Here is a 25,927-nt window from a genome sequence, read left to right as displayed (position 1 = left end):
CTACCTGTCCTCCCCCTCCTCCAAGGGCTCAGCTCACAATCTTCCTGTTTCCCCAGACATTCAGCATTATCTCATACATTCCTGAACTAGCTATTAAATTTATGGGTCTGTGGGATGATTTCTGCAGATCCTTTCCCATCCTTGTTTCAAGGTCTATCTCTATTCAAACACATATTTCTATTGGCCAGCCATCCTACACACAATCAGCTACAAATTCTTAACCTAAGCAATTTTATCAGTGTTCAGGGTCTGTTCACCCATCTGTGGCTAACTCCCTTTTTCTTCTCTCATGAGTTTGAGGCACGTACAAGGGTTTTTCTTTACCTTGCCCCCCCCCCCTCACACAAGGGTCCGGGCAGTGGTGGTGTGATCTGGAGCTATGGGATGTTACCATCAGCTATGGGATGTTACCATCAGCTATGGGATGTTACCACACAACATTCAGATGTTGAAGATCTTTTAGCAATGTGGTAGCAACAGCAGTGAACTTGGAGCGTTCTTCCCAGGCAGCAGTAGCAACAATAGCAGCAAAGTCCATGCTGTCGCTGGATTGGCAGTGGGGTTTCCATGTTGGGGGGACTTTAACCTGCCATCCTTGGGAGCAGACTTGGAGGCAGCTCAGGAATTCATGGCACATGGCAACCACAGACATGACCCAAGTTATCTCTGGCCTGACTCACAACGGAGGCCACACAGTAGGCCTGGTTTTTATTTCAGGGCAGTGGTGGTGTGATCTGGAGCTATGGGATGTTACCATCAGTCCCTTGTTATGGAGAGAACACTCCTTGTTGGCTTTGGAGAGGAGAGGTGGGGTCTATTTGACCAGTCAGCCCCAGGAGCCTGATGGATCCTACTGGGTTTCAGGAAGAACTTGGAGTTGTTCCTGAGGCTCTGGTACATAGTTCAACCAAAGCTTTGGTCACCACTTGGAATAAGAGAGCAACAATGGTCTTGGACCAGATGGCGCCTATCAGGACTCTCCATGTATGTGGGTCCCAGAGGGTCCCCTGATTTTCACAGAACCTCCAGGAGATGAAATGGCATAAGAGATGCCTGGGCTGCTGCTGGAGGAAAATGAAGAATGAACTGACCAAACACAGGTAAGAGCCCTTCTTAAGGATTACCTCATGGCAATAAGGGCAACAAAATGGAGTTATTTTCCTGCTCTTAGTGCATCTACAGAGAGCCAACCAGTGGCCCTATTTAGAATAACCCAGTTCCTCCTGAATAAGGAGGGGCTGGGGGATTACCAGTAGGACTGTTGTGAGGATTGTTCTAGGCTTCCATTGGATAAAGTCACTGGACCCAATGAATTTGGACAGTTGCCATCCAGTCTCCAACATTCCTTGAACAGAAGGTGGTTGAGATGGTGGTTGGTCTATAGCTTCAGAGGGCTGTGGAAGAATCAGATTATCTGGACCCCTTCCACTCAGGATTCAGGCCTAGCCATAATACCAGGATTGATCACGCTGGTATTACGCTGGTCCACCTCTGATGGACTCAGGATGGGAATAATGCATCCATCCTCACCCTCTTTGATCTCTCATCAGCCTTCAATATCATCAATCATGGTATCCTTCTGGGCCAGCTTAGAGAATTGGGAGTAGGAGGCATGGTTTTATGGTGGTTCTCCTCCTTTTTCCAGGGCTGGTTCTAGTTGTTGGTGATAGGGGGGTTAGAGATTGAGCCTGGGGCCCTTGCTTTATGAGGTACCTCAGGGCTCTCCTCTCTTCCCACTCTTATTTAACATCTGCATGGAGCTGCTGGGCAAGGTCATCCATCAGCATAGAGTATGGTATCATCAGTAAACTGATGATACCCAGTTGTACATCTCTGTCCTAGACCAACACGGAAATGCCATCAAGGTCCTTCCCCAGTGCCTCAAGACTTTCAGGGTTTGGATGTGGGAGAAAAAGATTCAGCTCAACCCTGGCAAGACCAAATAGCTGTGGAGATCTGGAGATTTTCCATCTTTAACTCTACATGGAGGAGGGGTACTTCTCCAGTCAGAGTTTGTATACAATTTAGGGGTGCTTCTAGAGTCATGACTCCTGCTCGAAAAGCAGGTAGCAGCCGTGGATAGGAGAATCTTTGCACAGGTTCTTCCTGTGCACCAACTGTGCCCTTTCCTGGACTGGGAGACCTTGTTCACAGTGACTCATGCCTTAGTCATCTACCACATGGGTCACTATAACACTCTCTGCATGGGACTGTCCTTGAAGACCACTCAGAAACTAGAACTGGTCCAGAATGCAGTGGCGCTGGCATTTTTTGGTGTTTCTCATTACACCCATTTAACACCACTGCTTTGAGAACTGCACTGATTCCCAGTGGGCTTCCAGATGCTGTTCAGGCTGCTGGTCATCAGCTATAAAGCCTTACATGGCATAGTGCCAGGCTATATATGGGACTGCCTGTCTCCCATTGTGTCAGCCATTCGAGATCGTCCAGATCAGGAAACAGAGACCACAAGAAGACTAGAACTCAGCTTTACTGAGATGGACTATATTAACAGAATCTTGCAAGTCTGACTGTGTTCTTCCTCCCCTCCCTCTTATACCCCAGTGAGTCAGGGGGAACCAGCCTGAGTCTCTTCCTAATACCACCTCCTTTCCAGGGCTCAAGGAAAGCTTCTGCCCTTGTTATTTTTGTGACCATGGTTCCTTTGGCAGCTGGATGTCCTTTCACCATTAAGGAGGGCAATTGCAACACAACAACAGAAACAGTAGAGGCTTTTATGATTCTTTTACTATATACAACTATTTACAGCTAGTAGGAACTTCTATATACAAAAGTGTCACTTTCTCCAAGCCTCTTTCTCAGGGCTATTCACTAACAACCACCAGCTCTGGGGCTAAGCTACCAGTTCCCTCCCCACATGCACTTTTTCTTCCTCCCTCCCTCTTTGGTTTCTCACTGAGAAAAATAGGAAGAAAATTGGCTGGATTACTCCAGAGTGTGCTCAGCATGTTCTGCCTTCTTGGATCTCATCAGCCAACCCTCTGCGTGTTGTTGCATGATGCACTTCCCTCTGGGTCTTCTCCCTCTGGGTCTTCTGCCCAGCCCTTCCAGCCTGGGACTTCCCCAAAGCCTCCAAGTGATTGTCTGGAGCCAGCTGCCTCCCTCCTTCCCCATCTGCCATGGGTTTTAGGCAAAGTTTGTCCTTCTTTCTGGAGTTTCGTGTCTTTTCTGCCAGGGGAAGCTTCCTGTCAACTTCTTCACCCTCTTCTCCCTCCCGGGGCTGGGAAATGGTGACCACACACTTCCACATACTTACTATGATGTTTCTCTCCAGCCAAAACATCTAACACAGTCTCCCCAAGGGCATGTTCTGAAGTACTTGCTACAATGTGGCAACATATCTCTCTGTTTCTCTTCTCTCTCTGCCTCTCTCTCTCCTTCCCAGGTCAGACCAGCAGCACGCCCCCCCAGCAACTCAGATAGTAGGCTCCCCCCCCCAGGGATTTAGTCCCCAACACCTATATACAAGGCTTGACCAGTGGAAATGCTACCTATATCTGCCCCACAACAGCCCTGGCTCACCAGCCCTCGTGATAGCACAGCTGCACTCCAAGGCCATATCTGAACTTCTTCTACCCCCCCCTCCCTTTTTAAAAATTTTCTCCTTCTGCTGACTCAGGCCAGCACCACAGCGGTCAAGTCTGGCCACTAAAATCTATATACCACCAACAGCTTCTGAATATATCCCTCAAAGCCATCTCCATGGTCCACATTGTCTCTGCCAGCCCCACTAGAACTAGCAGTGAGGGTGTGCTCTCTTCCATTAAACAATGTCATTGTGTTGGACCCTGGAGTCATGCCTTCTCTGGGGCAGTGCCTGTCCTATGGAACAGCATCCCTTCAGAGCTCTGGATGATTCCAAACTTATTGGCCTTTCATAAAGCATTAAAGACCTGGTTGTGTTTGGTTTGTGACCTCAGGTATTAACACTGTCATTAAATTATTGTTTTTAACCCTTGTATGCCACCCATACGCCCATACACATGGGAGAGCCTCACGGGTCGCAGAGTGGTAGGTGGCAGTATTGCAACCGAAACTCTCCCCACGACCCGAGTTCGACCCCAGCGGAAGCTGGATTCTCGGGTAGCCGGCTCAGGTCGGCTCAGCCTTCCATCCTTCTGAGGTTGGTAAAATGAGGGCCCAGCTTGCTTGCTGGGGAAGGTGACAACTGGGGAAGGCAATGGCAAACCACCCCACTATAGTCTGCCAAGGAAGCGTCACGAAGGCGGCGTCCCCCCAAAGGGTCAGACATGACTGGGTGCTTGCACAGGGGACCTTTCACCACCACATGCCACCCAGAGTCACTTTTGTGAGATGGGTGGCCATTTGAATTCTTTAAAGAAATGAATGCTTATCATCTACTCTTCATACATTCCAAGTCATAATCTTCCATAAGTCATGACAGATATTGACTTCCACTGCTCATTATAGCTAAGACTGATTGCAGCTTTCCATAATGCTTTTAATAAGAGAAGGAAAGCAGATTAGGTACTATCCTTAGTCACACCTGTGACATGTGTAGCATTGCCAGCTCACAGTACTGTAAGGAGACAAATATCAGTCAGTTTGCCAGTATGCTAAGTGCAACCAAAGCTCATTCTGTGCCAGGCATGTTCACGTTATGATCTTCGAACTAAAGGTTACCTTGCAAGGAAACATTTGGTTACTCCCATGCCACCCAGTAGGGGACACATGCAGTGTACTGACATATTTTGGATATATTAACAATGTTTTTATTAATTAACCCAATCTCTATGCTGCCCCAGTCTGACAACTCTGGGTAGTTAGGCCAAGTGCCAGAGAAGGGCCATCTGGTGAGAAACATCCTTAATCAAGATGCCACTGCAAAAAAGTTCTCATCTCCCTGGACTTAGTGAAGAAGTCTGATGTAATGGAGGACCAGAGTGAAGAACCTGAAATGAACATTCTAAATTATGGGTAGAATCATCTGGGTAAAGTTGATTGTTTCTATAACTGAGTTCCATATCGCTAGGCCTTCAAAAAGAAACTTTAAACAGTACCATTGGTATCTTTACCAGCACTCAGGTAATAATTATGATTCTGAAAAAACTGATATTTGAATTTCATCTATTTGAAATTGAAATTCAGAGTCCTTCTGGCATGGGGTGGTGCCAAAATCAAATTAAACAAATAAGCAATCTTGGAAACATTCTTTTTTTGTCTTCCATGTTTATTTGTCACATTTATAACCCACCATAATCCTGAAGGATTCTTGATATGGTATGTGGTTAATAGTGACTATTCGATTAATTCATACTGAAAATTTATATAATTTTTGGCTGCATGCTTGCTTATAGCACTGCCTGGAAACTTTTAAAAGGTGACCATAATGAAACTTCTGGATGTGGGATAGCAGTTAGCCAGTCTGAAAAGCTATGTAGGATACAGCCTGGTTAGAACATAGGTGGGATACCAGAAATGTCTGCAGACCAGAGTAGGAAGTTACAGAAATAACCCAGAAAACCATAGTGGAAAACCACTTCTGTATGTTGTTGCAAAGAAAACAAGGTGAACTTCTCCTTGGAGGTAAGTTGACTCTATCTTATAGAAGTGTGTTATTAACATTCGTGTACTAGAAATCTCAATCCCATGTTTTTGCTCCAGATGATATTCCACAGGGCAGTTCATATTAACTGTTGTGCTCTAGACAGTTTGAGAAAAAACAAACTTTTATCCTTTGTCTGGAACGCCCCCTTCTATGACATCACCGCTTACAATTTAAATGTGAACTTCCAAAGTGTCCTCCCTCAACTTCTCGCGAGATTTTCCCTTCGCATTGCTAGAGAATAACCCGCGGGCGGGGGAAGGGGAAATGCCCGCTCGCCCTTAGGTTGAGGCCAACTCCCGCCCTGCCCGCTCGAAGTCTGGCGAACGTTTTTCTGTTGAGTTCTCGCGGGAAGAGAAGCTTCTGCGGTGGAGCCATCATGGCGGTGGTGGCAGGTTCACCCTCTGCCCCTCTGCCTTCTTTGGCGACTACTACCACCCCCGGTCCCGCCGCCTTGCCGCCTGGGCCGCCAGGTTATCGGCCTTTTGAGCCTGAGGCATTGGGTCTCAGCCCGGGCTGGAGGCTCACCAGCTACGGGGAGCTGCGCGGCTGAGGCTGCAAGGTCCCCCAGGAGACGCTGCTCAGGCTCCTGGAGGGACTTGGCACTTCCCATGCCGGGGCGGGGGAGGCGGGGGCGGCCGGGAGTCCTCCTCCCACCCTCGGTAAGCCTTGATGGGGAAAGGGACGAAGGTGGCCTTCGGGGGAGGGCCGTTGCCTGTTGTGTGCTACTACGCGGGGATGTTCCAAACTGTTGGAGTGCTAGTAGTGGATGATGGGAGTGGTAGTGCAGAACTTGAAGAGCGAGTCCGATACGGTGCAGTGGCAGCGTCTGGACTACAGATTACAGGGGTGCGCTGTTTAAAACCTTTATTTTGCATAAACGTTGGCCCTAAATAAACTACATCCGTAGGATTTTAGTCTCTGCTCCCACATAATCTTCACATGTGGATAATATGTTACATTCTGTTAAATAAAAATCTCCCTTGATTTGAACTTTACTCCTGGTGACCCCATGGATATGTAATTCTTGTCAGTACTGCAGAAATGGTTTGCAGTTGTATTCTGGGATTTTTTAAAACTTTGGTCTAGCTGAGGTTACAAAGATCACAGTACAGTAACATAGTGCATGGCTGGCTGCTCAGAAGCACTACCTAAATCTATCTTGCTGTCTGTTCTGTAATCTGGACACTGTCTCATCACGTTCTCTATTTTATTGTATGAGTTCTGAAAATGAAGATACAGACTATCCACTTCAAGCAAGTAATTGCTTGAATTGGAAATAATTCTAAAGGTTGAAGAATGCTTTGATCCCTCTTCTCTACAGGCATTGGAATGGACTCCTGTGTGATTCCCTTGAGGCATGGGGGTCTATCCCTTGTACAGACTACAGACTTTTTTTACCCACTAGTAGAAGACCCCTATATGATGGTGAGTTGGCATGCTGGTGAGAAGGTGGAGGGAGTGTTGATCAATTTAGAAGGACTGAGCTGTGTCAATGAAATAGGTTTCTTCCTTCCAGCTGATTATAACAGTTGCCTTGCCCTTCTTGCTCAGTGCTTGTTGTTTCATTTATCTGATTTAGGGCCGCATTGCTTGTGCCAATGTGCTGAGTGACCTTTATGCTATGGGCATCACAGAATGTGACAACATGCTTATGCTGCTGAGTGTGAGCCAGAAAATGACTGAGGAGGTGAGAAACATTTTACCTCTTAAAATAATTTGAATATGTTTTTTATATGCTGGCTAGGTTCATGCAGCACTTCAAGTTATAATGTGATTCAGTGATTTTTGGCTTAAGATGTGCAAACAAGTTAGTCTAACCCCTTGAATGAATAAAGGGGACATTGAGCTTTAGCCTGTCCCTAGTCTATCGTTTCTAGTATTATAATGGGACATTTTCTTGTACTGTTTGTAACTTACGTTGGTAGGTGTAAACTGCTTAAAACCTGTGGGAACTGAGCAGCATAGAAGCCATAGTAAATAAAACAACTAAACCACAGTTTTGGTTAATTATGGTACTGTAGCTGAATGAAGTTGTAGTCTGTTCAGTGAAGCTTATTTAAACAAATGATGCCTTAGCATATTGTTAAGCATAACTACTTGTAATTACAGGACAGATTTATGTACCTAATTATTAAATTAAACATTACCTTTCTGTATTGTGAGTGTTGAATGCAAAATTAATGATTTTTAAAAAACCTACCTTCTTAATTCCACCTTTTGACCCCCCAAAAATTCTGTGATCTTTGCTGTAGCCAGGAAAATGAAAACAGTACAGTATTTTGAAAATCTTAAAAGGGTAGAAACATAGCTCAGTGATAGATCATATGTTTTCAGTGCAGAAGATTCCAGGTTCAGTCCTTGCACAGCACTTAACTGGATCCAGTAGCAGCTAAGATGAAAGTCCTCAAGCTGTAATTTTAGAACGACATTGACAAAATAGATGTCTCTGAGTTAGAAAGCCAAACAGAGTATGAGGCATTTTTCAGTAAGAAAAGATCACTTTTTACATGCTCAAATGTGTTACCAATGCAGATTTTCTGGAACAAAGTTTGTTTCTAGGATTTGAGTGAATGATTTATTGTAGAGAAAAGCTTAGACAATGTGCTAAACCATAGTTTGTCCTGGTAATATTTTTAAATGAGACCATAGTCTTTGCAAATAGCCAGCAAAAGCATAGCTTAGAATTGCTTATGTTCATTTTCCATCAGCATTTGTACACCTATGTGCAGGGATATTCATAGGCAATTGTTAATGCAATTCATTACATTTTGTAAATTCTGGTTTGCTGTCTTTTTGCAAATAATGATTTATCAAGTTGGACATCTTGATAATCATAGCTTAGTATATCCGAATTGAGCAAGCAATGTTACACTGATGTAGATCATCTTTTGTTGTGAAGTATTCTGGCAAATCATCTTGAATCTCCTTGACGTAACTTCCTCGTCTGATGGTTACAAATGGTTCTTAAATCCTTTCTTGTATATGTCACCCAGGAGCGGGAAAAAATCATGCCTCTGATAATCAAGGGTTTCCGGGATGCAGCAGAAGATGGTGGCACTTCAGTAACCGGTGGGCAGACTGTCTTGAATCCTTGGATCATTGTTGGAGGGGTTGCAACAGTTGTTTGTCAGCCCAATGAATTCATTATGTGAGTATTGAGCTCTCATTAGCAAGTGGGAATTTGAAAAAGTAGGGTGTAGCATTTCAGATGCATGTTTAGAAGAGGCAAGCATGCTGCATTGTCTGTAAACAATGGGAAACACACATTCTCCAAAACGCTCAGGTCAACATATTCTAGGGGAAAAACAACAGACTTGAAACAGACTACAGGTAGTCCTCACTAACCAACAGCAGTTGGAACCAGGAACTCCATCACTAAGTGACACAGTCATAAGGCACAACGACATGTGACTGCAACGACTTATGATGGCAGCTCCAGCAGTCCTAGTTGCCGTCATTAGGCAAATCCTGCATGGCTGCAGTCTCCCGCAGTCATGTCATCAGGGTTTACGACCTCCTGCTGGCTTCCCCATTAACTTTGCTTGTAGAGCCAGCGGTGAAGGTCACAAATGACGATCATGTGACTGTGAGGATGTTGTGACAGCTCCAGCTATGAGGACCTGTTGTAAGTAGCCCTCGTTCAGCGCCTCATAACTTCAGATGGTCGCTGAACAAGTGTGCGTTAAGCAAGGACTGCCTGTATTTTTTTCTTTTTGTAGTTACATTTGTGTTATGTGATTCATTATACGACAAATAAGCTTCACAGGCTGTAAGTTAGACTATTAAGATAGTAAGAAAATAGTAAGGCAAGGCATTTTTTAATGTTGGATTCTTGTTCCCTTGATTCTAGGCCAGACAGTGCAGTTCCAGGAGATGTCCTTGTGCTTACCAAGCCTCTGGGGACTCAAGTGGCTGTAAATGCTCACCAATGGTTAGATAATGTAAGTATTTGGGGGAGATGGGCGGTGACAGAAATTTGAAATATAAATAAATAAATAAATTTATCCATGGGGAAATGTGCATGTCTCTTTGTGTTTACATATACCAATAGAGAGGAAAAGGGTCCTTTCCCCACCCCATCCACACATGGAAAAGTGCAAAAGGAAAACACTAGTGCAGGCTCCAAATTGCAAGGTGATTTTAGAACACTGTATTCCCATCCACAAAATCTATATCATTTGCTTGATGTGAAGGTGGTAAATAAGCAGGGAAGACTGTTGTTGTTGTCCCAACTAAGTTGCTTTGTATCAAACAGTGAAATTTATTTATTGAGGTCACAATGATCTGTCAGATATTCTTGCTTTTGCTAGGGAAGAGTGAAACCTTACAGCCACTTTAAATGCTTGTATTACTCTTCCAGCCAGAGCGGTGGAATAAGATTAAGCTGGTGGTCTCCAAAGAAGATGTTGAGTTGGCCTACCAGGAAGCCATGTTTAGTATGGCCATGCTGAACAGAACAGGTAGGAGCTGAATGTGGGGTTGGGCCATTACTCAGGTTGCAGCACAAGGCTGCTGTGGCTGGAAATGCTGACTTCAGAAAACAACCAAAACACCAAGCTAATATACATTAGAGTCATAATAAACATATTTTTGAACATGCTTCACAGGAGCAAAGTGGAATAGAAATCAGTCTAGTGATTATTTCTTCTTTAATGTCCACACTTGGTTTTGAATTTCTAAATATTCTTGGAATGTTTGAATCCCACCATAATTTAAAGGGAAATTATGCTGAATGGAGCTTTCTACATTTTTAAACACCTTACCCCTGTTCTTTAAAGAGGTGTATAAAGTACAGTCTGACAATCTCTAGTAGAAGAGCTGTTTTATTTTCACAGATAGCATTCAGTCATATTCCCCTACAAAAAACCTGTTTAGGGAAACAGTTAAACATGACACTAAAGTACTTAATGTTCTATAGCAAGGTGTGTTGAGCATGATTGGTATTGACTTGCAAAATACTAAACAAAGCTGTGTGAAATGATCACAGGGTTTTTGCCACAGATGATTTGCAACCATCTCTGGGATTGTAAAAGTCGTTTGTTGACCTATAGAGGCAAAATTAAAATAATTGAGCAGCAATTAGATTAATATGCTATCAGAGGTAGAACATCTAGATACGTACAGAACTGTTTTTATTGGGAGCTTCCTTACATATATAATGTGCAGCTGTAAACCCATCTTTCGTGTGCATCAAAGGCTGTATCCCTCTGCGCATATATTGCTGTCACTAGATGTCTCCTAACAGACGTCTAGAGAGTAAATGTTTGATTCTTGCTGTTTCAGCCACGAGACAGACAGCAGTTAGCTAAGAACCGTTGAACATGGGTTTAGCTACTCTTCTGTTACCCCTTATGATGCCACTTTTGTTCCTGCTCTCCAGCTGCCAGTTTGATGCATACTTTCAATGCCCATGCTGCCACAGACATTACAGGATTTGGGATTCTGGGCCACGCACAGAACTTGGCCAAGCAGCAGCGTAGCGAGGTATCATTTGTCATTCATAATCTACCCATCATTGCCAAGATGGCTGCTATTAGCAAAGCATGTGGCAACCGGTCCAGGCTCCTCCAAGGGACATCTCCAGAGACTTCTGGTAAGTGGGATAAACTAGACAAGGAACAAGCAAAATGTAGACTGGGATTCCTTGGAAGACCTCTAAATGATTTGCAGTAGATCAGCAACAAGTGCAGAGTCCCGAACATTTAACAAAATTACTTAACTTCCCCAGTCCTCCCACAAAACTGCTGAAATTAAAACAAAAAACAGAACAAAACAAACAATGGGGTAATTAGGTGTGGAAAAACGGCTCTACAGAACCCTGTGTAAGTTAAACCTGTCTTGTATAGCATTAATTTAGTGGACTGTCAGCGTTTAGGTTAATCTGATCCAAAGAAGGCTACTGTCAGCATAGGGGGGAATAGGGAAGTATCATCCTTTGGGTGGTTATAATTTGCTGTCTTTCTGTTACCAGGGGGACTACTGATCTGCCTGCCCCGGGAGCAAGCTGCCCGCTTCTGTGCCGAAATAAAGTCGCCTAAATATGGAGAAGGTCACCAAGCCTGGATCATTGGCATTGTGGAGAAGGGCAACCAGACAGCTCGCATCATTGACAAACCTCGTATTATTGAAGTAACCCCGCGGGGAGCCAGCGCTTCCCCTCAGGATAACAATTCCAGTGCTAGCCCTGAAGTTGCCTCATGAGGAGGGAAAATGATTTCTCCCCACCAAAGGCGCTGCAGTTGAACAGGGCAGCATTCAGAAGTTCTGGGTCAATGTACTGGTCTCTACACCAGAAGTGTGCCCAGAACGTACCTCCTTATGGGTTGATGGCTGGTTCCTTCCTGCTATCTGAGATAATTAGTTTTGAAGTCATTTCCTGCAAGCAGGTAAATTGCTAGCATGGTTGATTTGGAGAATATGATAATTCAAATTATTTATTGGAATAGTTCTGCCTATTGTTGAGTTCTCCCAACTTTTGGTCAGACTGAGCAGCTGGTCCAAAAGGAGGGTGGGTGATTTAAAAGGCCATTTGGCTGAGTCAGCGGTGTCTCCTCTCTTCATGAAGCATCTCCCTGAAAACCCTGCCAGGGCTTGGAGGAGCAGAGGAATCCTAGAGGAGCAGTGCCAAGCTCAGCTTTGTGGATTATTGTTTTGGTTGTAAATTATGGGTGATTGAGTTAATAAAAAGTTGATTTCTACAGGATGGAGTGCTAATGCATTGTTGGCCTAGAAGGGAGTACCTGATTTAAGTAGGAAAGTCACTACTTATTGTTGCTTTAATTGACTTAAGGTAAAAGAGTCATACGGTGCCTTTTCACCTTGAAAGATTGGTTACTAACAACAAGCAGTTTCACTTGGAAGTACTCTTAGAAAGCAGAAGGAAAATAAAACCCTCCATCCTTTTTATTTCATGGACAAATTACCTCATTATGGCTTAATTGAGGAAATGTTTAAGGCAAAGTTATGCAGATTGAAGGATTCTTACTGGAACATGGGACAAAGAGAGAACCAGTGGTAGTCTTTGTAGGGAAGGAGAGATTTTTTTCATCACCCACAAAATGAGTTACTTGGAGGTTAATAGAGACGTGACTTGTTATTCTGAGGGAGTGACCTAATCCCTGGTAGCCCCGACATACAGTAAACCAGAAACACTTGAAAAGATTGCTTTACACAAACTTAGACAGTGCAGCCCCTTTCCCCCATGGCTATAATAGCCAGGCCCTGAAGAAGGACAGCAGTAGGCTCAGCCATTATTATAAGAGGAAAAAAGTTAATGACATACAGGGGAGCGGGAAGTAAGCAGTCCACGGTCTTTGCTCCAGGATCGGCAGTTGAACTGCTGGTTCTGTTTAAAGCAATGCAAATGCACGTCAGCCTGGATCTTCCCCTTCTTTATCGCTATCACTGGATACAATCCATGACATGGATCTGTAGGGTGTCCATGTCTGGAGCTTTATACTGGCATTTGGGACAATAGTGGATAGGTGGTTCTTCTAGAACGCTTTGTCTTCGCCCTGTTATAAGCTGGGGGTGGAATGGAGCAGTACCCATCAAGAAAGCTGGAAAGGGAAGGAGGCAGAAGTTAGCAAACTGAACACACGGTATAGTCATTCCCTCAACAGACAGCGATGGCAATATTTAACGAAAGTTATGAAAAGGAGCAGCGTCTGGTAGAAATACAAGAAAAAGAGCCATGTTAATTCTGCACTGAATTAATGGAGGCAGTGATCTAACGGTCCAAAGATACAATTGCTAAAATACAGTATGATCACTGAGAAGCTTAATAACTTTTATCTACCCTTTCTAAGGAAGGGTTTTCTGACAAAAATTTCACTAGTCTTTATCAAGGAGCCAGCAATAGTTAATAAATATGCAATTGAAGGAAAGCTGCTTTTCAGAGAAGACGACCGTTAACAAACCATTGTTTTTTAAAAGTTCAGGACATTGCAGGCCACTGTACTTCCCACTAGGAGGAAAAAATGGATTGCTAAGTATAGAGAAAACCTGGTAGGTTCCAGGGCATTCAACATTTGCGTGATTTTGGGGGCGGGGGTGCAAAAAGGTTGGTGATCTGTGATGTAAAAATTGTGCTAATAGAGTATCAGAAACAACTTTTTTCTTAGAAACCCCTTTTGGAGCTCTCCAAATGTGTCCGAGTTTTATACCAACTTGGTAGTCAGCATAAAAGGACTTTGAGAAAATCTATGAAAGGCTTCATCCAATATAAACTCAGACGTAAGAAAAGATGACAGCCCATCTTAGATAAGCGACTGGTTAATATTTTTAACTAAATATTTAGACCAGCAAGCGCAGAGCTGGTCTAAATATTTAGTTTTTAAAAACAAACACAAATGATTCTCTCAAGTACCTAATTGGAGCACAATTACCTTGTTACTGTTCTTGGGGAGACCTTAGCCTTGTGAAGTGGGTGTGACTATAACATTGTTGCTGTGCTAGGTGTGGCCAGTCATAAAAACACCCATTTACCAGAAGGCAAACTGGCAAGATGGATTCCCACCACCCTCTTTAGCACCCCACAATTTCTACAATCCAGGTTTTTTTTTTTAAGGGTAGCACTGCACACTTCCAAACCAAGGACTGGGCAACAGCCATGCAACTTCCCCCCCCCCCCAAGACTGCCAAGGAGGCCCAAAGGTATTCTTTGAAATAAAGATGGTGCTGGAGGCAAGTACTTCTCTTCAAAAGATAAAACCTTTAAAATATTAAAGGAGATGCAGGAGCCTAGTGGGTACACATGGGCACCACACTGCTTGACCTAAATTTCTGAAATTACAGGTCAGCAGTAACCTAGCCAGGTCTGTACGTACTATCAAATTATTAGGAATGTATACATTCTTCACATAAGGTTGAAAAGAGGTTTCTCCAGTGAACAAATAAAGTCCTATTTATGGAAGTGAAAAGTAATACCTCAATTCCCACATATGTCAGACTCTGAACTGCTAGTTACAAGAAAAATATTAATAGTGCAATGAAAATATTATAAGTGACAGAAATCGGAAGCAAATCCCATGCCACAAATCAGGAAAATAATGAAAAATGAAGCTACCAGAATCTCAAGTTCTGACATAGCCACTTAAGCAGTTTTCCTATTGCAAGAAGGTTGAGATCAAGTTGCAAAAGAAAAGAAACAGCAAGAGGCTGCAGTAGTGCTGATCTAAAAACATTGCCACAATTTAGGTGCAGAAGTTCCTATTTTCTATTTTTTTATTTTGCTTCCAATGAGAGCAAGAGAGTTTCCCCAAGACAGCTGCTGACTATTTTCATGTATATCAGAGCAAATGGCAAAAAAGAAAATTGAGCGACCTTAAGAAAAAACTGCTGCAAACCTAGCAGCAGCGAAAGACTTGCCTATAATAAGCCCTGGACTGAAACTCTTTTAAGTTTTAACTTTGCCACATGCCCCAAACTGCTGAAACAGCACCCATATTTTCAGCAAATTTAGCTCAGTTTGGCATACTTTACCTACAAAGAATGATGAAAAGATTTGGAACTTTAAGTTGAGGAGAAAAAGTGTTTCCTTTCATTGATTCAGTGCATGGAGGGCAAATTCAAACTCACAGTTAACACTAGAGAAATTACTTCATATAACAGTAAAAAGATGAAATTCACAACTCAAATGTACTGTCCAAAGACAGGCATTATTTGATTCTTAAGAGTATCTACATCCTACATTCAAGTGTCTCTGTACTAACACTGAAATGACAGCCATACATCCTTGCTCAAAGAAACAACTCTAAGGCTTCTAATCCTATCAGGTTTATCTTTCTGCAGGGATGATCATATAGCCCTTGTCTGTTAATCTTTAAAGCAGCAGCAGCAGCTTTGGGCTGCATGGTTGCCCTCCACAGCTATACCTGATCCTGGGAAATGCCGCATTTGATTGAAAGAGCTGCAGCCAAGTGCTGCATCTACACACGCTCTAAAGCACTTCTTTGCCTTCAGATCTGAAGTGCTGCATAGCCTCGCTCTGTAGTTGTGTCAGCCTCTGAAATCAGTGGAGATCGTTGCAAAATAATTGGTGCCAACACTTACATGGCTGAGGAGGTGGACGCATTTCTGAATGGCGATTCCTCATCTCTTCCATCAGTGCCCTAGATGGACAAGAGAGAACACTGGAATGGCTTTCACTAGGAAATGGCAGAAGAAGAGTGAGCTGGATTGTCTCTGACTACAGACTCCATTTCCAACAAAACTTCTACCCCAACATGAGCTGGGGTAGAAAAACGGCTCTATTCCAGACGCATGAGGGTTTCTTTCCATCCTCTACCTACTCACCGGCTGACTCCTTCAGAGTCGGATTTCAGCTTCTCATTCTCCCTCTGCAATTGTGCAACTTGCTCCACCAGGGTCTCTCGCTGTTCATGTAGCTTTTCACGAGCCTGGCGCTCTGCCAAGAAATCTGTCTTGAAAATATCAGCCTGAATGGAAAGGACAGGATGAAGTTCCCGTTACTCCTCATGCTGCACCACTCACAAACACACAGGAATCCCACTCTCTTCTCTAACATTGTGGCACCATACTCACCTGTGCCTTGAGCACAGGCACAGTCTCCATTACAGTTTTGTGTTGTTCAGCCTCCTCCTTCAGCTTGTCAATGAGCTCTTGCTTGGCCACCAGAGCCTCCTCGGCCTGCTGCAGTTGCTGAGACAGTTCAGCGACCTGCAGATCCAAGCCCTGAGAAGGGGACAAGGAGACCACAATTACAGTGTTGACACTACGGGCAAAGAAACCTTTTTCCTGGGGCAAGAGAAGATTGTCCCATCCCACATTCTAGCTCCCACTCATCCACAGCATCAAGATTTTCTGTTACAATTCGCATAATTGTTCCCACCTTGCTCCTCTTCTCACTTTCCAAGCTGGTCTTGATGTGGGTATCGTACTCTTGGAAGAGTTGGTGATAGGCCACCTGCACTTGGGCTAGTTTTCTCCTAAATGGGGGAAAACATACAAATCATTGCCACGGGACTCAGATTTGACCACTTCTATCAGGAATGCCCTCTTCCTTTGGCTCTGCCCATACCACTCTCGCACTCACTTTTCCTCTGTGGCACCCTGCCGTTCCACTCGCAGAGCACTCTCAAGGTTTTGCACCTGCAGCCGTAACTGATCCACCTGTACGCTGTGCTGCTTGGTGCGGACTTCCGCCTCCTTTTCAAGCTGCTGCAGTCGTTCACCAGCCCCACGAACCCTGTCGAGATGATACGCACACACAGGCATCTAGCTCTGCTTGCTTGCCAAAATTCCAGTGTGCACAGAATTCCCTTCAACCTTTTACCCCAGCAAGTACGCACCATGACAACACCAGATCCAGCATTGTTTGATTCAGTAAGTTTTCTACACAGCTTCCTGAATCTTCACCATCATGTTCAGGGGCATCATCCTCTTCTGTGGCTTCACATGGAAAGTGTGTCACTTTGGAGGATGTGCATGCAAACGGGGGTCCCTCTGAGCTTTCCATCCCAGCTGCTTGCACCCCTGAAGAAGCAACCCGCCTACCTCTTCAGCAGTGCAAGTAAACACAGTGGAAACAACAAAGAATCATCTCCAGCTCTTCGCTATTTTCTGCATTATTTTTGTTGTGATCCCATAGATCACCAGCAACTGATGACCCACAGCAGTACCCAGTTCACAGCTGAATAAAAAAAATTTTGTTCAGTGACTGAGCGCTGGACAGAAAGAGATGCCTTGCCCTTCCAGCCTGGAAGAGATGCTGGCCTCTTCTGCTTTTCAAAATGAGAGGTTCTTCCTCCAAGACTGAAAAAAAGCCTATTTTGGGGTTTCAAACAGCCAGCGTTTTTCACAATTGGCACAGAAAGACACTGCAAGCAGATTTAGAGCACGAGGGTGATCCCATTATCTCTGCTAGTTTGAAGCCAAGTGTGCTCAGAGAGGAAAGGCAGGGGAGCCTCCCTCCCTGTCCCACAGAGCAGACCCAGCTCATTGTTCCATAATGTCTGCATCACTGCAGGGAAAGAGGCCTCTCCCAGCTGGCTGCCCACAACATCTTGCACAGGCCTCCTGCGTGCCCCTCACCTCTCCTCCAGCTCCTTCTTTCGCTCTGTGCAAGTTTCGAGGCGGCTTTGGCTCTCCAGCAGCTCCCCCAGCAGGGATGTCACCTGGGCCTTTGCCAGGGTCTTATCCTCCCCAGCTTGCTGGAATGAGAAGGGGGCGAAGGGTCAATATGCCTGCAGAGGGATGGAGAGAAGCCTCCTGATTCACTCCTCCTCCCCATCTTGCAAAGGAGAGTCTGGGAGCACATTCACCTCCAGCTGCTTGGTCAAGGCATGCAGCTGCTGCTGGATCTCCTGCTCCCGGGCTGTCCGGGAGGCCAGCTCCTCCAGACTGGATGCCAGCTGTTGCCGAAGGGCTAAGTTCCTGTGGGTGGAACAAAACAAGGAGGGGCCCGGATTCACACAATGAACTTCACCCAACTTTACAAATAATAGGCTTTACGAAGTCTGAATGGAAATACACAAAAATATCCAATGTAGGAATTAAAATAAAATGAAGTAAAATGGAGCAGGAAAATACCCGTGCCAAGGTCTAAAAAGTTAAATACTTAAGACGAATCACTTCATTATAAAGCTGCTTTGCTAAACTATTAAAGAACATATTTAGTTATAAAATAGTGTAAAATGACATAAAATTTAGATGGAGCTGCCAAATTCCATCCTCTGCCTCTACTTGGGTTGAATGAAAATTTGTCTTGTTTCACTATCTGTTCCCTAATGATAAGAGCTATGAAATACAATTTGGCAACTTTAAAAGTAATGCCGTTGCCTGAAAGAAGAAATGAAACTCAACATGTGTCTAGTCTGCTCAGGAAATTGCTTAGGAGTGGAGTGAAGTATAAGTGACAAATTTCATCATGAAACTGCCATATAGTTTCAGCTGCTCCTGAACAACAAGGACAAAGCCTCTCTCTAATACGGACACATTTGTATCCTCCTTCCAGTAAGGGTGAAAGCAGTGTATATTGCAGTAGTAAGATTATATACTGTAGATATTCAGACAGGACAAAAGGTTTGCCTACTTCTCAGATCAGGGGAAGCTCCTAGCGTTCTCTCTCTGCAAATTGATAATCATTATTTGCTGCCTGAAAACTCCTTTAGCTTCAGTAACCGCCCCCTCCCTCCCCCAATGCCAGCGCTGTTACAGACAGGCCAATATTTTGTCATTTTGCCTCTAAGCTCTTCTTCCAAGTTGAGTAAAAGCTATCTAATAGAGCCAGTGGGACTAAACCCTCAGGGAAGAACATCAATTTGCCAATAGGTGATCTTACTTATCCAAAATAATGGTTCTACTGACTTGGTTGTTGTTAGTTGCCGTCAAGTCGTTTACAACTCACGGCAACCCTGTGTGTAACAGAACGAAATGCTGTTCGGTCTTGCGTCATATGCCTGACTGTTGCTTTAAAGAATTGCCAACAGATGCCCATCGTTTTTCAAGCATTTGGCTAGCCTTATCTTCCTTTCTCATCAAAACATTGCATTTCCTTCAGTTATGGTGGCCATCCAGGAGATGGTTACTCCTACTTGCTCTTTCCTCAAACACCCGATTTCTCAAGCATCTGGAACTTTTAGTCCTTGACCTCTTCTAACGGCATGCGTACTTAACTGGCTGTTTCTGATAAAATACCAGTGCATCGTTTCTACTTACTCATCTTCGGCCTCCTTCAGCCTTCTTTGCAGCTGCTCAATTTGTTTCCCACCAACACTGTCTCTGAGAAGTGGAAATGGAAATGGAAGTGGAAGTGGGAGGAGGAGGAGGAGGAGGAGGAGATGATGATGATGATGGAGGACTGCATCTCTGCAAGCCCTTTCACATTATACTCAAATGCTGTGGATACTGCAGGGTTTTGTGTGGATTAAACACTCCAGTGCTAGAGACTGCATGGATGGAGGGATACGTAGGCAACCTAAATGGAACTGGATACTTCCAACGTAGCACTGCCTTACACTGAACTCCTAAGACGATCATCATCAGTTACATTTGTGCACATTCCTGTCAAGTGTGAGAGTGACTGACAGAAGGGTCTTTCTTTTCCAGGGTGGCTCCCTGGTTCTGGGAGGGGGTTGTCATTGTCACATATTTTCACCATCACCATTTTTGTCCAGCATTTTTAATTTTAGCTGGCTTCTCTTCTTCTGGCAGACATATTTGTGCACTTACTGTTACAAATTTACTGTTTGAAGCAGTTTATCTGTATTAATTATTTTATTGTACATTTAAAATAATTCATTGCAAACCATAATAGGGCATAAATCTTAATAATCAACAATACTGACAGATAAAGAAGTACACTAGGATGAGTATCCAGTCTAGTCTCTAAAGGTCTCCGGATACTTACTTGTCCCCTGAACCCTGCAGGGACTCTACTTCCAGGGACTGCTCCAGTGGAAAACCATTCTCCTAGGAAGGCAAAAAGGGGGGGCATTGTGAGTTCAGCCTTACCAGCTCCAGTTGCCATGCCTCATCTCTCAGGCCGCTATTCTGGACTTCATGTGAGCTTTTCCCCCACTGTCCTCCCTTCTTCCATCACACATTCAGCTTCCTCTGCTGCCAATTCTCACATTAATCTTTATTCTGAACTCCTTTACTGGCACAGTGACCTTTGCTGTTTGTTGGAGTGTGGCGATCTTGGCCTGCAAGGCAAGTTTTTCTTTCTGTAAGGCCTGGTTGGCGTCTTGCAATGCCTTCAAGTCCTCTTCCAGCCTTTCCTTTTTCTGCTTTAGTATCCCCGATGTCTGAAATAAAAAACAACAATGGGAAGAAGGAACGTCACTGGGATGGGAAATTTAGTATCAGCCATTCACAGCAGGCAAAAAGATACAGCCTTAATCTATCTACAGGCTGAGACAGATGTAGAAAGACTGCAAACCCCATTTTCTATGCTATTTCTTTGGGTCAGTTACAAATCCTACTTGCTCATCTAAGTCAGTGTTCCCTTATGTGAAATTTTCCAGAGGTGCTGAACTACATTTCCAATCCCATCATGCTTCATCAGGATTTGCTACCCTAGTTAGAGCTGCCGGAATTTGTAGATCAACATATCCAGAGGGGATTAAATTAGAGAATGGGACAGAACAATAGACAACACATACTTACCACAGTACATACATCTTCCTCAGTAAGAGTCACAGTGTCTGGCTCCTCTTGGGTGCCAGCAGGGCCTTTCTCTGAGAGAAATGGTTGAGAAGCTGTCTATGAAGAGGGGTACAAAAATCTTGACATATGTGACAGTTTTGCAAATTCAATGTTCTCTCTCATGCCAACATATACCACACATTATAAGGAGACCTATTCTTTAGCAAGATACTTAAACTGGAACAAATGGGAACTACAGGAAGACCCCAAACTCTTATCCCTTCTCTGTCCCCAACTACATCCCGTTGCACCTTCAGTCGCTCTAGATCCTGAAAAGCCTGCTCCAACTGCTTCTCCAGCCCCATGCGTTCCAAGTGCAACTTTTCCACCACAAGCCGAGCCTCCTGGAACTTGCTCATAAGGAATTCCTTCTCCTCCTTTTTGGACGCCTGGAACTGCACAAATTCCTGGTACCGTTCTCGTAGCATGTGGTTACTTTGTCGGATGGCTTCTGCACACAGAACACAGACAAAGGAGGTTTACTAGATCAGTGTCCTACCTTCTTTTTGCACAGAGGTGGGGGCACACTTATTACATTATGGGACAATGATTGAACAAACAGCAAATCCACCTTCCCATCAAAATCCCTTTTTATTCTGCAGGATGTGTGCATTCTTCTGTGATGAGAGTCCAATTCTCAGTTCTAGTCACATAATCTCAGAAGCTCCTAAAAACTAGGGAAACACACCCAAATAACTATGTTAGGATCAGGCTATCGAAAGCAAAAGGTCTGACAGATTAGAATTTCATCAAATATAACTCATCCATTCAGGATGCTACTCATGGTCCTATTTCTCTTTCCCTTCAGATTAATTCATCTTACTACAGACCAGATTTTTATTATAGGGGACTATTCTAACCTATTTTTTATTATATCTACAAGCTATTGCTTTTAGACTGATGCTGGTCAGACTCTCTCCCACTGTAACATCAGCATTTATTACTTTATTTCTGCAATTTCCATCAGCAAATTCAGTTGTAAGAGAACTATTCTCTCCTCCTCTGATTTGTCCCTGCAATGCAGCCATTCATTTCCATCTGGAGTTGATTACATGAGTAATACTTCTCCTTTGCAGAAGATTATATACAATGACTGGCCAAAAGAAACTCTATTCAAATGACTTAGAGAGCTGGCAGGAAAGGGGTGAAGTGCTCTGAACCTGTTCTGTCTCTAGTAAAAAAACCAAGGGAGTCCCCTCTTACATACCGAGCATAGAAATGAAATGAGAAAAGGAGGGACAAGCTTTTCAGCCATCAACAGAAAGTAATTGTGGACTGATTTACAAAGCTGCCCAATATAAATTCAGAGAGGTGAAGAATTAAAGCTTTTGGAGCCTGTGATGCAAAAACAAGGAAAACTGGAATGCATGAAACCAAATCTTAGTCAGCTAGCCCAGTTGGTTAGGTTTCTTCCTAAATACATCAGGTCACTGAATATAAGCAAAATCAAAAACAGGAAAATTAGAATCTAATCAAGGGTTGGATATCCTGAGACCTCAGAGGTTACAGAATTATAGCCCCCACAGGATCCCTCATGATTAATCATGATGGCTGGAGCTGCAGAGAATTATAATTCAGGAACACCTAGGAAAGGCATAGATTCTTTCTTCTAAACCATTCTAGTTATCTACCTACTCTGATGCTTAAGCTTAAAATATTACCTAATTCATTTATGGTAATGTCCATGACAGGAAACAGGGACTGAATATAAACTGAATGACCGGACCCAACAAGAGAAAACTGGATTTATCAACCTGGATATTTTCCATCTAAACATAACAGCGAAGCTCACTCCAACACGTCCTCACCTTTGAGGTCTCTGTTCTCAGCCAGGAAATATTGCACAGCTTCATGTCCTGCTAGCTCAGCTGGCAACTGAAGGGTACCAGCTTTGCCCAGAGAGGAGTCATCTCCCATCATGCCATAGTCACTAGCTGGGCACCCACTTGGCTGCACCATGTTGCAGCTCCAGTCCCCCTGGGCTATACTCATCCAGCCAGATCCTGGGAACAGAAGAAGCACACCTTCGTCAAAGCACACACATGCACAATAACCACACATACACATCCCTTTGCCTCAGTTTATGAAAAAGAAATAGGAAGTGATAAGACTTTACCTTCTTTCTCATTTACTGTATGCCTGGGCTATGCAGAGGTGGAGGTGCTTTGTCTTTTTTTACTAGTCTCAAGATCCATTAAACTGAATCTAGTGAAAAGGACATATAGTTAAAGAACACTATGCACAGGAATTTGTTCTGAATACCAGTTCAGAGTCTGTTCATTTGCCATAAAGGAAATTTTCCTCATTTCAGCAAGATAAGTTATATATGAATTGGGGGGGTGTAATACAGATTCTGCTTTTTCTTAAAAAATTGGGGCCCCAAAACATTGCCAATCTACTTCCAATCTCCAGGGATCTAACAGCCGATCTAGAACTACCATTTGTCTACCTCCAGGCAATAGCACTTCAGACAGAAGACTCCTATAATTAAGTGCTTCTTCATACAAAGAAACAGAATGTTCTGCCTATTGAATGGGGTCACAAATTATGCTATGGTATGATGCAGTTAGCTCTTGGTTTGTTGAATAAGTCATAATTTGCTAGGTTCAAATATAAAATAAGCAAAGTCAAAATCAAGGAAATATAGTTTAGCATGATGTGTGAGCCCCACATAAAAAATTAGCATGTCAAGGAGAAGATGAGGCTACAGTTCCTTAGCCTGACATCTCTGCTTTTCATGTGGATTTTTTTTAAATGGACAAACGCTTAGTCTTGTGAAAATCTTCCTGCTGAAAGTTCAGTGATACAGCCCAAGAAGAGAGGTACCATTGCAACAGGGAAAAATCTATATGCAGAGAGAATGTGCTCTTCAATGCCCAACTATAACAGGAGAATAGGAAGGGTAAGTTGAATGCATGAGTCCCAAAGAATATAATTAAGTGTAGTTTCTGGGTACACATTTGGACAGATTATGATGTCAAGGTCTGAGCGTCTGGGATTAAGATCAGAAAGATCAAGGTCCAAATCTTAGGTTAGTGCTAAAGCATATTAGATGGCTCATAGGATAGCTTTATATCCTGCACTAAGTTATGGCTTCTTAAAAAAACTAGAACAGGTGGATTGTATAAACATAAACATATACACAGCAACAACAAGCTTAACAACCTGTTGTTAGCAGGTATAGCTAACCTGTTAGCAGGTTAAATCATATTATGATGTATTGTGATATGTAAAACGTGTTACAAGGATAGCAGAATAAAAAGAAGGGAGTGGGACTTATGTAACCTACCCTAAGCTCTTTAGAAAGGGAACACATAAAAATGCAATAAATAAAATGACTCAGTAGGGAGGAGAGGAAATAGGCCTATCACCACTAGACATGGTAGTTTACAACCCTCACCTTAAATAGCACCATAAAATAAGAGAAGCAGCTATGTCCTCATACCCACTTGCAAGTTTCCCAAAGTATTTGGCTAGCAAGTGTTTAAAAAGACTTGCTCTAGACCAGTGGTTCTTAAACTGTTTGACCCTTTTCCTGGTCTCCAAAAATATCATTTCCCCCCATTAAAAAACAGACTCTGATGTTTTACAGAAACGCCTTGGCAGCAGCAGTCCCAGACTAGATCCTTGACTCACAAACAAGCAGTTACAAATTGCTCCATTACCAACAGGATATGCCCAAATTACCCCCTTGGCTAATCACCCCCAGTTTAAGAACCACTGCTCTGCAGCAGTATTTTTCAACCTTGACAACTTTAAGATGTGTGGACTTCATGCTGGCTGGGGAATTCTGGGAGTTGAAGCCCACACATCTTAAAGTTGCCAAGGTTGAAAAATACTGCTCTAGACAAACGTTTGATCAGATCCAGCATTACTGAGCACACTCTCATGGCACTCTTCCCCATCCTAGCATCCTTCAGACGTGTTTGACTACAGTTCCCATTGTACCTAGCCAGCATGGCTGTGGGGACTAGGATGATGGAAATCGTAATCTAACGCATCTGGGGAGCGCCAGGTGGGCAAAGCATCTCCAAACGACTAGTGCCTAAGGCCGAACGAGGGAGTCCGCATGGCTCGCAGACCACGGTGGTGTGGAAGGGGCCGGACACCTGGGTCCCCTTGCTAAAGTAACCCCTTGCTGCAAAGGACACCCCCGTCTAAAGAGGGATAAGAGAAAAAGTCGCACCTCTACTTCGAACTTCAGATCCCACACTCCTTCCTGGGACTTCTTCCTTCCTGGTTTGTTGTTTTCTTGTGCACCGGAAGTGACATCTAGAAAGAGAAAGCGGATCGGGAAAACGAAAGAGGCCCGCCTCGAGTCCAGGAAGGGCCCGGAAGTAACGTCAATAAAGGCGGTGGCCATAGATACATCAAACAGAGTGTACCTTAAGGGTCTAATGTGCATAGGATTCCTAAATCTGAGTCGCAGAACTTCGGGCGGGCGGACGATCGCGGCGGGGGAGGAAGGAGCGAGTGCTTTCTGTACCTCCTAGTGGTCGTCCGGATTTTTGCATCCGAGATCTGGTTGCCAGAAGTAGCGATGGATACTTTTTTTAAAGGCAAAAAACAAAACCCTACTAACAATAATATTTGGGATGTCCATATGTGGTCTCTCCTCTCTCTCTCACACACACACGTCCCAAACAGCCACTGACACCTTGAAAACAAGTTAAAGTGAGGCGTCAGTGTGAGAGGATGAGATTGTTAAACTATTATTCCTGATTATAACAAATGCTGAATGAGGCTACAATCTCTCCCCTCTTAGAGTCTGCCCCAAAGAGTTGGGTTTACCTTACTTCTATGCAGACACATGTAAAACTGCATATCATTTTATGCTGCCCTTCAAGACTAGCTTAAATTCCTTATTGGGTGAGTCCTGAAAACCATTATTAGTCTCCATTTGCATTTTTTCTACAAGGATAGAGAGTAGATCTATCTCCCACCCCATCTGGAATATGGTGAGTGTGCCACTGGATTGCACTGTAGATTTCTTATAATCCGCTCTTGCATCTTCTGCAATATGGTGACAACATTACAAGGTAATCAAAGGTCATTTACTGAAATGCCCCCACAACACTTGAAGCAGCAGTACTGTACATGACAGGGAAGGGAACCACTCTGTGGTTGTTGTAGGCCCCTTTGTGCCATTGCATCCTACCAATAGTTTAA

At 43.8% G+C, this 25,927-nt stretch overlaps 2 protein-coding genes across 4 annotated transcripts; one reads left to right on the top strand and one right to left on the bottom strand.

Moving 5' to 3' along the window:
- Window positions 1-5,951: 5,951 nt before the first annotated feature.
- LOC134490918 (selenide, water dikinase 1-like) lies at window positions 5,952-12,288 on the top strand. The gene is made up of 8 exons (XM_063294297.1): window positions 5,952-6,249; window positions 6,912-7,015; window positions 7,170-7,277; window positions 8,584-8,738; window positions 9,441-9,531; window positions 9,951-10,050; window positions 10,971-11,183; window positions 11,562-12,288. Exons 1-8 carry the CDS (start codon window positions 5,967-5,969, stop codon window positions 11,789-11,791), a joined length of 1,284 nt encoding a protein of 427 aa, XP_063150367.1. The 5' UTR covers window positions 5,952-5,966; the 3' UTR covers window positions 11,792-12,288.
- A 524-nt stretch (window positions 12,289-12,812) lies between these two features.
- On the bottom strand, window positions 12,813-25,046 carry IKBKG (inhibitor of nuclear factor kappa B kinase regulatory subunit gamma). Of its 3 annotated transcripts, none has more exons than XM_063294294.1 (16): window positions 24,945-25,046; window positions 22,875-22,963; window positions 22,567-22,761; window positions 21,010-21,209; window positions 20,720-20,815; window positions 20,185-20,358; window positions 19,962-20,023; window positions 19,271-19,333; window positions 17,875-17,986; window positions 17,645-17,763; window positions 16,647-16,799; window positions 16,443-16,539; window positions 16,136-16,285; window positions 15,887-16,029; window positions 15,644-15,702; window positions 12,813-13,149 (listed from the first exon to the last, which is right to left on the bottom strand). In XM_063294294.1, exons 3-16 carry the CDS (start codon window positions 22,748-22,750, stop codon window positions 12,992-12,994), a joined length of 1,770 nt encoding a protein of 589 aa, XP_063150364.1. In that variant the 5' UTR covers window positions 22,751-22,761; window positions 22,875-22,963; window positions 24,945-25,046; the 3' UTR covers window positions 12,813-12,991. The 3 variants fall into 3 exon arrangements, with proteins under 3 accessions (XP_063150364.1, XP_063150366.1, XP_063150365.1); XM_063294296.1 differs by having other exon boundaries at window positions 20,224-20,358; XM_063294295.1 differs by having other exon boundaries at window positions 22,891-22,963.
- Between the last annotated feature and the right edge of the window lie 881 nt (window positions 25,047-25,927).

The sequence above is a fragment of the Candoia aspera genome, chromosome 2 (assembly GCF_035149785.1).
Source record: "Candoia aspera isolate rCanAsp1 chromosome 2, rCanAsp1.hap2, whole genome shotgun sequence".
In the NCBI taxonomy this organism is placed as follows: Eukaryota; Metazoa; Chordata; class Lepidosauria; order Squamata; family Boidae; genus Candoia; species Candoia aspera.
Note: the sequence above shows the minus strand (reverse complement) of the source record. Positions and strands in the feature narration are given on the sequence as shown.